We start from the raw sequence: 11,494 nt of genomic DNA, 5'->3' as shown, positions 1-11,494 counted from the left end.
TTGCTGTGGAAAAGTGGTGGTGGTATTGGTTAAAAATTGTTGTGTAATTTTTATTTGACATTTGTATTTTTTAATTAATTTTATTGTAAGTTATCTTTTTATTTATTATATTTTATTATTTTCTTGTATTATTTTAGTTATTTTCTGTTTTTATAGTATTTTATTGTATTCATCTTTTAGTGTTTTTAATTATTTTTTATTGGGTTGCTAGGAGACCAAGTTGGAGGAGCTTAGCCTTCTAACTGGCAGCAATTGGATAAAAGCAATTATTCCTCTCCCTCTAATTAGGACTTTATTTTTCTTTTCTTTTTGTTGTATCAACCTAGAGGCGTGGATGATGGGTTGTGTTGTCAAATTTCGAGGTTGGGGGGCCTGTAGTTTTGTTGTTTTGTGGGTCGCCGTGATGCCATCACTCTTTTATATATATAGATAGATGGCAGTGTGGACACAGATGACGCAGCTCAAAGCAGATATCGTGGGATTTTCTGCCTGGATATTCTGGGATATAGGGCTGTGTGGAAGGGCCTTGGGTTATCTGAGTCCACACTGCCATATATTCCAGTTCAAAGCAGAAAATGTGGGATTTTATTTAACTGTGTGGAAGGAGCCCATGTTGTATAGTGCAATAAAACCCTCATCTGCAAGGCAGGTTTTCCCATTGGTTGGTGACGCCCAGCGGAATCCGCTCTAAACAATGGCACGTGTATTAGGTGCGTGGAAATGGGCGGCCTGGCAAAGCCTCTGCTTGTTCCCCGCTGGCTCCAAGGCCCGGCGATTGAGAAGCAGCGGCCTGCGCGCCCTCCCCTTCCCCGCTTCTCCAGCCAGCCGGGGGCGGAGCCGATGGCCGCGCTCCTTCGGCCGCAGGAGCCCAGCAGGAGGACGGAAGGTAGGCCCTGCGGCGTCTCCTTCGGCCTGGGGTCGGGGCAGGACCAGGGAGATCGAGCCCTGAGCCGAGCAGGGAGGAAGGAAGGGAGGAAGCGCCTCCGCAGCACTGCAAGGCACGTACCTTCCTTTCCCTTCTTCTCTTTTGAGAAGCGCGCCTTGCCTCTTGGCCCCAAGCGGCACCGGCCAGGGCTCAACCAATCCATCCTCATAGCTCAGCTCTTTTGGAAGATTTGGACCAGAGGCCTGCCCTAGATCACGGCTCCTTTAACCTTGGCTTTCATGCTGGGACCCCGAGCTCTCCCCTCTCCCCTCACTTTGAATATCACCTAGTAGCAGTTTCGAGGCATGTGTTGTCCAAGGCTTTCATGGCCGGAATCATTGGGTTGCTGTGAATTTGTCACAGCATGGCCATGTTCCAGTGGCACTCTCTCCTGACGTTTAGCCTGCATCTGTTCCAGGCATCCTCAGAGGTCTGTTGGAAAGGAAGCAAGTCGGGTGTATGTACAGTAGAACCTCACTTATCCAACCATCGCTTATGCAGTGTTCTGTATTATCCAACGCAGTCTGCCTTTTAGTAGTCATGGTTTTTGTAGTCAATGTTTTCAATACATGGCGATGTTTTGGTGCTAAATTCGTAAATACAGTAACGTTACCGTGTATTGAACTGCTTTCCTGTCGATTTGTTTGCTTGTAAATGTCTCAAAACCAGGTTGCTGAGTTTTTTGAGCTGTTTGGCCATGTTCCGATAGCATTCTCTCCTGATGTTTTGCCAGCATCTGTGGCAAGCATCCTCAGAGGTTTGTTCAGAAGTCTATTGGAAATGAGGCAAGTGGGGTGTGTGTGTGTGTGTGTGTGTATATATATATCTGTGGAGGTCCAGGGTGGGAGAAATAACTCTTTTCTGTTTGAAGTAAGTGTGAATGTTGCAGTTAGCCAGCTAGATTAGCATTGAGTAGCCTTGCAATTGCAAAGCCTGGCTGTTTCTACCTGGGGGCATCCTCTGTTTGAGAGCTGTTAACTGGCACTGGGCTGTTTGCTGTCTGTCTGGAATTCCCCCGTTGCTGAATGGTGTTCTTTATTTACTGTCTTGATTCTGGTGTTTTTTAAACCTGGATACAGAATATTATTTGAGAACACGGAAATGCTGTACCATTATGACAATCATCATATTGGACTACACAGAGAAGCCATTGAGATCCACAAGCATGTGGACAATTTCAACAGAAAGGAGAAAACCATGAAAATTAACAATCTGGTTACCAGTATTAAAAAAACTTTAAAATCAAAACAATAAATAAAGAACAACACTCAGCAACAGGTGGATTTCAGACAGCAAACAACGAAGTGCCAGTTAATACCTCCCAAACAGATACCCTCACTGATAGACTTTGCAGACTGTGCTTTAAGTTTCTTATTTAAATACATTTTTTACTGATTTGTTATTGTCTATCTTGTTTACTTGTGTTATATTACTTGCTTATTTATTATGTGTGTCTGGCATCGAATGGCTGCCATTTTTGTTGTGAGCCATACCAAGTCCCCAGCGGAGAGATAGGACGGGATACAAATAAAGTTATAATTATAACCTGAACATTAGGAAGAACTTCCTAACTGTGAGAGCTGTTTGACAGTGGAACTCTCTCTCTGCCCAGGAGTGTGGTGGAGGCTCCTTCTTTGGAGGCTTTTAAGCAGATGAGAGTGGTGCTTTGAATGTGATTTTCCTGCTTCTTGGCAGAGGGTTAGACAGGATGGTCCACAAGGTCTCTTCCAATGCTAAGATTCTATGATTCTGTGATGATGATGATGATGATGATGATTATTATTATTATTATTTCATGGCTACTCAAATGCTAATTAAAGCTTGCCAATTGCAATATTCGCGCTTGCTTTAAACAGACAAGAGTGCTTTCTTCCACCCTGGACATTCCACAGATATGCTTTGGATATCATAGGGAAGGGTTGACGCCCATGTGGTTCATGTTTTGCTGCCCGTGTCCCTGTTCAGAAGATTTCACCTCACTTTCTGTCCCTGTCAATTGGATTTTGAAAAATGTGATTTCTTAAAGAAACATGGATTAGTGATAAAGCTTCAGTGAAGACACCTTTTCCCCATGATAACTTTCAGGAGTGAATTTCATTTCCTAGGGATAGATTTCTCTCACTTCGAGTTGTCTCACCCCCATTCTTAACTAGGAGTAACTTGTGAGCCAGATGTTTGTAATTTGGGTACTGCCTGTTGTGCGGTTATGCAGTGTTTATAGGGGACATGTTCGGATATCAGCCAGCATACCAACGCCTTATATCAAGAAATAGCTTTCTAAGATCTACAGAGATACTCGCAGAATCATCTCAGCAAGTGAGAGACCAAAAGTGGCAGGCTAAAACCTGAAATCTCAAGCCATGGCTGAGACTGGATGAGAGACTTCCGCCTGGGCACACAGAAGACTGGGCGACATGGAAGGCACTGAACAGACTGCACTCTAGCACCACGAGGTGCAGAGTCCATCTTCAGAAATGGGGCTACAAAGTGGATTATGCGACATGTGAGTGTGGGGAAGAGCAAACCATAGACCACTTACTACAATGCGATCTGAACTCTGTCACATGCATAATGGAGACCCTTCTCACAGCGACTCCAAGTGGCCAGATTCTGGTCAAAGGACATTTAGGAAATGCCAAGTTTCCAACTTTGTGTTTCTAAATACATTACAACGATACCCTCAGTTTTGCTTCTGAAATGATGAATAAATAGGGGACATTGCATAAAATGTTTCAGCTGTACTTCATAAAAAGGAAAATCAGCCTGTTTAGAAAATGTTGATTTGTTATCAGTAAATATGTGACGCTTATGCCTATATACGTAAAACATTATCAGGCTACATGGGGTTCTGCATAGAAAATATTGCCGTCCCAAGCCACGGGGGGAAAACTGAGAGGTGGGCTCCTTCCTTTCTATCTCACCTTTACTGATGGAACATGTGGTTAGGAATACACACACCTCTAGATTAAAATGTAGCTAAGGACCAAATAACGTAAAACATACATGAAACAATATTTGTAGATGTTTGAAAACAGCACAGAACCCTATTAAAGCCTTTTCTTTGAACCCAATCGTTCCCTGAAAGCTTTTCAGTTAAACAAACATCTTTTGCTGCTGTGGGAAAAGGGACCTGTCAGGCCCCTTCTATGCTACCATATAAAATCCAGAGTATCTGCTTTAAACTGGATTATATGGCAGTGTAGACTGAGATAATCCAATTCAAAGCAGATATTGTGGGTTGTGTAGAACAGTGGTTCCCAACCTTTGGGCCTCCAGGTGTTTTGGACTTCAATTCCCAGAAATCCCAGCCAGCTGGTAGGAACTTTGGGAGCTGAAATCCAAAACACCTGGAGGCCCAAAGGTTGGGAACCACTGGTGTAGAAGAAGCCTGTTACAGGCCGATGTACTCTCTGTTTTGCTGTACCTTCAGCTGTTAGGGATTTTGGAGGTACAGTAGAGTCTCACTTTTCCAACATTTGCTTATCCAACGTTCTGGATTATCCATCGCAGTCTGTCTTTTAGTAGTCAATGTTTTTGTAGTCAATGTTTTCAATACATTGTGATGTTTTGGTACTAAATTCGTAAATACAGTAATTACTACGTAGCATTACTTCGTATTGAACTACTTTTTCTGTCAAATTTGTTGTTAAACATGATGTTTTGTTGCTTAATTTGTAAAATCATAACCTAATTTGATGTTTAATAGGCTTTTCCTTAATCCCTCCTTATTATCCAACATATTCGCTTATTCAACATTCTGCCGGCCTGTTTATGTTGGATAAGTGAGACTCTACTGTAGATGCTGTTTGCTAGCCTGTTGCCGACAAGCACTTTTGGCAACAGTGGGATTGGCGAGAGTTAGAATCCAGCTCACTATTGCCTTGTTTTACTCTAGACGTGGTGCTGCCGCCCAAGAAAATCTGTTTTCCCAAGCCCTCCGTTACCATCCTCTCAATGCCGAATGTGCTGAAAAACATGAAGTTGCATACCGTTTCCCCGAAAATAAGACATCCCCAGAAAAGATGACCTAGTAGAGGTTTTGCTGAATTGCTAAATATAAGGCCTCCCCCAAAAGTAAGACCTAGCAAAGTTTTCGTTTGGAAGCATGCCTGCCAAACAGAACATCAGAGCTTGCAGGATCGGTAAATGTACGTACTATAGATTGTTGTACATGGAAATAATGGTAGGAACAAGAAATTCTTGATAAGATTCACAGTTTGTTTGGTTATGCTGGTTTGTGATGACAACTACTGTACAGTATATAATAAATATTCATTTTTTGTTCAACAATAGATGTGAATTCTTCTTCATGGAAAAATAAGACATCACCTGAAAATAAGACCTAGCACATCTTTGGAGCAGAAATTAATATAAGACACTGTCTTATTTTCAGGGAAACACGGTAGAAGATGAGGAAGGAAGGGTGCAAAAAGACCTTGCAAAAAAGAGCTTCTTAGTCAGAGCTGCTGTTGAGTGAGTAATGCCTAGATACCATACTAAATAAGTTATATTCAATTTGTTTTGAAAATGTGTTAATTGATTTCCCACCCTTTATCCCTTACAGATTACAAAGCTCTGTTCACCGCTTCTCTTTGTAACGGAACAGAACACATAACGTCCTAGAACATCACCGTAGAAATGGGGAACAGGTTTGGGAGAATCCCTGCAGGCAAAGGCCCTTATTCTGTAGGATGCACAGACCTCATGACGGGTCATAATATTCAGGTGTGTCCTGTTGCTACTACTGTTATTATGGTTGTTTCTGTAATAGTCATTGCTGTTATTGCTTTCTCTGTTTTTATTTTATCAAAAACCCAAAACGGCTCTCACAAACCAAAATAACCCCCCAAAAATTAGTTTTTCTGAAATATACAGGAACCATGAAATTTGGTATGTTTCCTATCTAGTGTTATGGTTTTCAATTAAGAGAACATAGTCAGGGTCAGGTCGGAACAAAATGCACATTACATTGAAGTGTTTAACAATTAGATTTTACAGCATATTCACAGAACTCTCATACAGCACGACATTTCAAATGACTTGACTCTTCCTACCTGCTTCTTCATTGTCAAGCTTTCACAACCATACAGAGAAATTGGAAGTGCTATGGCCTGGCAATCATAGAATCATAGAGTTGGAAGAGACCTCACAGGCCATCCAGTCCAACCCCCTGACAAGAAGCAGGAAAATTGCATTCAAAGCACCTCTGACAGATGGCCACCTAGCCTCTGCTTAAAAGTCTCCTAACCTCACTTTGGCAGTTTGAATCCGGGGAGCAGGGTGAGCACCCGCTGTTACCCCAGCTTCTGCCAACCTAGCAGTTTGAAAGCATGCAAATGTGAGTAGATCAATAGGTACCACTCAGGCGAGAAGGTAACAGCACTCCATGCAGTCATTTCGGCCACATGACTTTGGAGACTACGGACAACACCGGCTCTTTGGCTTAAAAATGGAGATGAGCACCAACCCCGAGAGTTGGACACAACTAGACTTAATGTCAGGGGAAACCTTTACCTTTACCTTAATTTTATTTTTCAAATATATATCTTAACTTATTTTTTCAAAGATGTAAAGATCTTGTCTAGTTCTGTCATAGCTGCTCTTCCACATCCTGTTCTTCTGATTTCTTGACTGACCCAAAGTATGGAATATCTTGATCTATTTCAATGTACAGTAGAGTCTCGCTTATTCAGCCTTCGCTTATCCAACGTTCTGTATTATCTAACGTAATTTGCCTTTTAGTAGTTAGTGTTTTTGTAGTCAATGTTTTCAATATTTTGCATGTTTTGGTGCTAAATTCATAAATACAGTAATTACTACATAATGTTACAGTGTATTGAACTGCTTTTTCTGTCAATTTGTTGTAAAACATGATGTTTTGGTACTTAATTTGTAAAATCATAACATAATTTGACGTTAAATAGGTTTTTCCTTAATCCCTCCTTATTATCCAACATGGTTGCTTATCTAATGTTCTGCTGGCCTGTTAATGTTGGATAGGCAAGACTCTACTGTATCTATATTCTTCTTCGGACTTATACAAATAATATGTGGTCTTTTTGTTTTGTTTTCTTCCACTGTGAACTTGCTTTTGTAGTTTTTTCACTGATTTTCTCCAGGAATTGTTGCACATTTTTGCTGTTTTCTGCAAGTAATGTGTCATCTACATATATCAATCATTGATGGTCCTCCAGTTTTCACACCTCCTCCTTCTGAGTCTAATCCTGCTTTATGTATGATATGCTCACTATACAAGCTAAATAGATGATAAAATGCAGCCTTGCCTGACCCCCTTGCCAATTGGAAACTATTCAATTTCTCTGTATTTTGTCCTGACAGTAGCCACTTGTCCTGAATACAGATTATGCATTAAGGCTATCAAATTTTGTGGCATACTCATTTCTTTAAGAACGATCCATAGTTTTCTGTGATGTCTGCAATGAAAAGCTTTGCTATGGTCTATGAAACATCAGCTTAATTTCTTTTGAAATTCTTTGATATACTCATTAACTAGCATTTGTTTGCAATATAATACTTGGTGCCCTTTCTTTCCTGAAATCTGCTTGGACATCTTACATTTGTTAAGGAATTTTGAGCATCATTTTGCTTGCATGGGAATGTATTGCTGTTCTGTTATTCCTGTTCTTGAGTTTTTTCCGTCTGTATTCTCTTGTTTTATTATCCGTGTTTGTTGAGAGAGTTTAGTTAGAAATATAGTAGATTCTATCTTTGTAGCTTGAAGCAGCTACATTGGTATGCTGTCTGTTCCTGGTGACTTATTTCTCTTAAATACTTTGAGTGAAGCTTTTACTCCTGTTTTAAAATAAATATGTAACCCTTTCATTTCTTTTATATAGCTCTCCCATTTCTTTTATTTGTTTATTGCGTCAGAAGAAAATTGAGAATATAGTTATAATGTGTAGGAAAACCACAAACAGAGTTAAAGACTTGGCATAATACTAGATTTCCTTTGACCAGAAGTTGGCCACTTCAAGTGCCTCTGGTGTCGCTGTAAGAAGGTCCTCCATTGTGCATGTGGCAGAGCTCAGACTGTATTGTATTAGGTGGTCTGTGGTTTGCTCGTCTCCACACTCACATATCATGGACTCCACTTTGTAGCCCCATTTCATAAGGTTAGCTCTGCATCTTGTAGTGCGAGAGTTGCCCAGTCTTCTGTATGCTCAGGAGGGAGTCTCTCATCTGGTCTCAGCCACTGATTGGGGTTCCGGGTTTTAACATGCCACTTTTAGAGTCTCACTTGCTGAGGCGTTCCTACAAGTATCTCTGTAGATCTTAGGAAGTTCTTCTATGTATTGGTTCTGTTACCTTTTCATTTCCACTAGGCCAGGTAATGTGTCCCTTGTTAGAACATCCCCACTCTTGGTTCAAAATTTCCCTTTATTTCTCAGATCTTGTAGAAGATGACTCTTGTTCTTCCTTTTTTGTTGTCAACTTCTAATTCTCTGCATTGATTATTATAGAAGTTTTCTGTATCTCTGCACATAGGCTGTTGAACAGTTGCATTAGGGTTCTGACCCTATTTTTCATGTTTTGCTTTTGTTTTTCATCTGTCTTTAACTGCTTGAAGAGTTTGATCTGTCATCCTCTGGGTTTCTCTTTTTTTGGCTATAAATACTGCATTTTTGCTTTCACCCCTAACACTGTCTCTGGCTTCAGTCCAGAGATCTCCTCGCTACCAATCATTTAGGCTTAGTAGTAGTAATAATAATAATAATAATAATAATAATAATAATAATAATAATAATAATAATGATTAACCCTTAGGCCATATCACAATACCAAACCAAACAACAAGGCTTGTTAAGATTACACTCTATATTAGGGGTCCCCAAACTTTTTAAACGGGGCCAGTTCATGATCCTTCAGACCGTTGGAGGGCCGGACTATAGTTGGCCACCGAGCAATAATAATAATAATAATAATTAATAATTAATAACAATTAATAATAATAACAACAACAACAATAAAAAAGAGAGTTGGAAGAGATCCTTTGGGCCATTGAGTCCAATCCCCTTCTGCCTTTGTGCACCGAAAGCACAAGCAAAGCACCCCTGACAGATGGCTACCCAGCCTCAATGATGATGATGATAATAATAATAATAATAATAATAATAATAATAATAATAATAATAATAATACAGGGTTGTGGAACACAATACTCCTGACCTCACAATCGTGTTAAAAAACAAAGTATGGATTGTCAATGTTGCAATCCCAGGGGACAGCAGGATTGAGGAGAAACAACTGAAAAAGCTGACACAATATGAAGATTTAAAGATCGAATTACAAAGACTCTGGCACAAGCCAGTCAAGGTGGTCCCAGTGGTGATCGGCACACTGGGTGCATTGCCTAAAGACCTTGGCCTGCACTTAAACACAATCGGCGCTGCCAAAATTACCATCTGCCAGCTGCAGAAGACCACCTTGCTGGGATCTGCACGCATTATTCGCCGATACATCACACAGTCCTAGACACTTGGGAAGTGTCTGGCGTGTGAGCCAGCAGAGTATCTGCTGTGGACTCATCTTGTTGTGTTTCACATAATAATAATAATAAGGGTGTAAGAGAAGAAGAGACCCCTTGAGTCATTTAGCCCATCCCCTTTCTGCCCTTGTGCCATGGGGGCCGGATAAATGGCTTTGATGGGCCGCATCTGGCCCCCGGGCCTTAGTTTGGGGACCCCTGCTCTATATAGTAAGTTAAATAAAACACTTGTAACAATACAGTAAATAAATATCATAGAACTGAGTATATACATGCTTTAGTATTTTTCTTTAGCTCTATTCAATTTTTTTGATATTAGTAGCTCGTGGTTTGTACTATCTGCTTCTGGTCTTGTGTTTGCAAAGAGAATGAAACTTCTCTATCTTCTGCTTCCAACGATATAGTCAACTTGATTTCTAGCTTGACTATCAGTTGACCATAAAATAATAGAATCATAAAGTTGGAGGAAACCACAAGGGCCAAGCAGTCCAACTTAGTATGCAGGAATATGCAATCAAAGCACTCCTAACAGATGGCCATCCAACCTCTCCTAAAAATCTCCAAAGAAGGAGACATCACCATACTTCAAGGCAGTGTATTCCATGGTCAAAACATTCCATGTTTTCCTAGTGTTTCGGTAGAATCTGTTAGATTGAGTCCATTGCTCTATATTCTAGTCTCTGGAGCAGCAGAAAGCAAGCCTTCTCCATCGTTAATATGGCATTCTTTCAAATATATAAACATTGATACCATGTCACCTCTTAGCATTCTCTTCTAAGCATCTAAACATACCCAGCTCCCTAAGACATTCCTCATGGGGATTGGCTTCCAAACCTTTGATCATTTTGGTCTCTCTTCTGTGGAAATATTCCAGCTTTTCAATACCCTTCTTGAATTGTGATGCCCAGAACTGGCAGGTGAGGTCTGATCAAAGCTGAATATAGTGGGATTATTTCTACTCTATCCTATTTATGAAGCCTAGTAGTTGCCGCATCACACAGTTGACTTATGTTCAGTTTGTGATACAATAAGACTCCTAGATCCCCATGAAAGATCAAAATTATTTTTTTCTCTATTCTTACAACAAATAAAGTTTGAACAGAATCAAACATATTATTTCGGAAGTATTGAGCTTTTGAAAATGATTAGTATTAAGGTAGAGTCCGTCTACATTTTTAATGCATGTTTCATTTCATTTCCCCCCTTTTAAAAACTTTTATATTGAAACCATTTCAATTTTGTTGTTCAATAATAGGGAATTTTTTTGCGTCTGTATTACCCTTCCCAAAATGGTACAAGTAGTGAAGAAACACTGTGGATTCCCAAGAAAGAATATTATTATGGACTGTCTGATTTTCTTAACATGCAACGGACATTAGGAGAGTTCATTTTTGCATGCTTTTTTGGTAAGTTTTGGATCAGGAAATGAGTACAATGAGTCCCAATTTTGGGAGGGGGGGGGGTGATGATGATGATGATAATGATGATTGAATCCCAATGGGGAAGTCTTTTTGCAGACCTTCTGTTTCAGTTTCTTGCTCTCAAGTAAATGTATTTTCTTGATTTGTCACTGAGTCCCCTTCTACACGGATACTATAATGTAGCTTAGATCTGGTTTGAGATGAACAGGCTTTGCTTTGCGGGTGATCAGATTGCCATGTGTGGGACCAGTTTGAGGTCAAGAAGATGATTACATTTATAACAGAACCAGGCCTCAAACCAATTTACAGATTTTTAATTTCATTTCTCAGAGAGATACACAACAGCGTGCTGGAGGCATACCGGATTTTTTTTTTAAAGGGGGAAAGTTACAGCAGTGGGGGCAATCAATTCTCTGTCTCAGGGGGTCAGTTAGCCCCCTGTTGCTCGTTGTGAATTTTGGGGCATTCTTCAGCAGCCCCCATTTAGGATTCTTTACTGCACTTCAGCACGGTAGGTATCTCCAAAGCACTCCACATTTTCCGGAGCCAATTTTGCCCTGGATCTGGGTTAACTGGGATCAGCTACAGTGCATTATGTGAGTTAACGCAAGACTTTCTTGTGACTTTTTAAATGCACTTCTT

At 40.4% G+C, this 11,494-nt stretch overlaps 1 protein-coding gene across 6 annotated transcripts in view; it reads left to right on the top strand.

Moving 5' to 3' along the window:
* The first annotated feature begins 558 nt into the window (after positions 1 to 558).
* pla2g7 (phospholipase A2 group VII) overlaps positions 559 to 11,494 on the top strand; it is a 32,050-nt gene continuing 21,114 nt past the window's right edge. Inside the window, exons 1-4 of one of the 6 annotated variants that reach the window (XM_008116641.3) lie at positions 748 to 886; positions 5,319 to 5,398; positions 5,490 to 5,650; positions 10,687 to 10,837. In XM_008116641.3, the coding sequence (XP_008114848.2) occupies positions 5,564 to 5,650; positions 10,687 to 10,837 (238 nt within the window). In that variant the 5' untranslated portion in view covers positions 748 to 886; positions 5,319 to 5,398; positions 5,490 to 5,563. Of the gene's footprint in view, positions 887 to 909; positions 999 to 4,298; positions 4,374 to 5,318; positions 5,399 to 5,489; positions 5,651 to 10,686; positions 10,838 to 11,494 lie in introns of those variants that run through there. The other 5 variants (XM_008116637.3, XM_003215321.4, XM_062957170.1 and 2 more) reach the window with 5 other exon arrangements.

This window comes from Anolis carolinensis, chromosome 1, assembly GCF_035594765.1.
Source record: "Anolis carolinensis isolate JA03-04 chromosome 1, rAnoCar3.1.pri, whole genome shotgun sequence".
NCBI classification, from domain to species: Eukaryota; Metazoa; Chordata; class Lepidosauria; order Squamata; family Dactyloidae; genus Anolis; species Anolis carolinensis.
The sequence above is the reverse complement of the archived record's forward strand: the minus strand, read 5'-3'. Positions and strand labels throughout refer to the sequence as shown.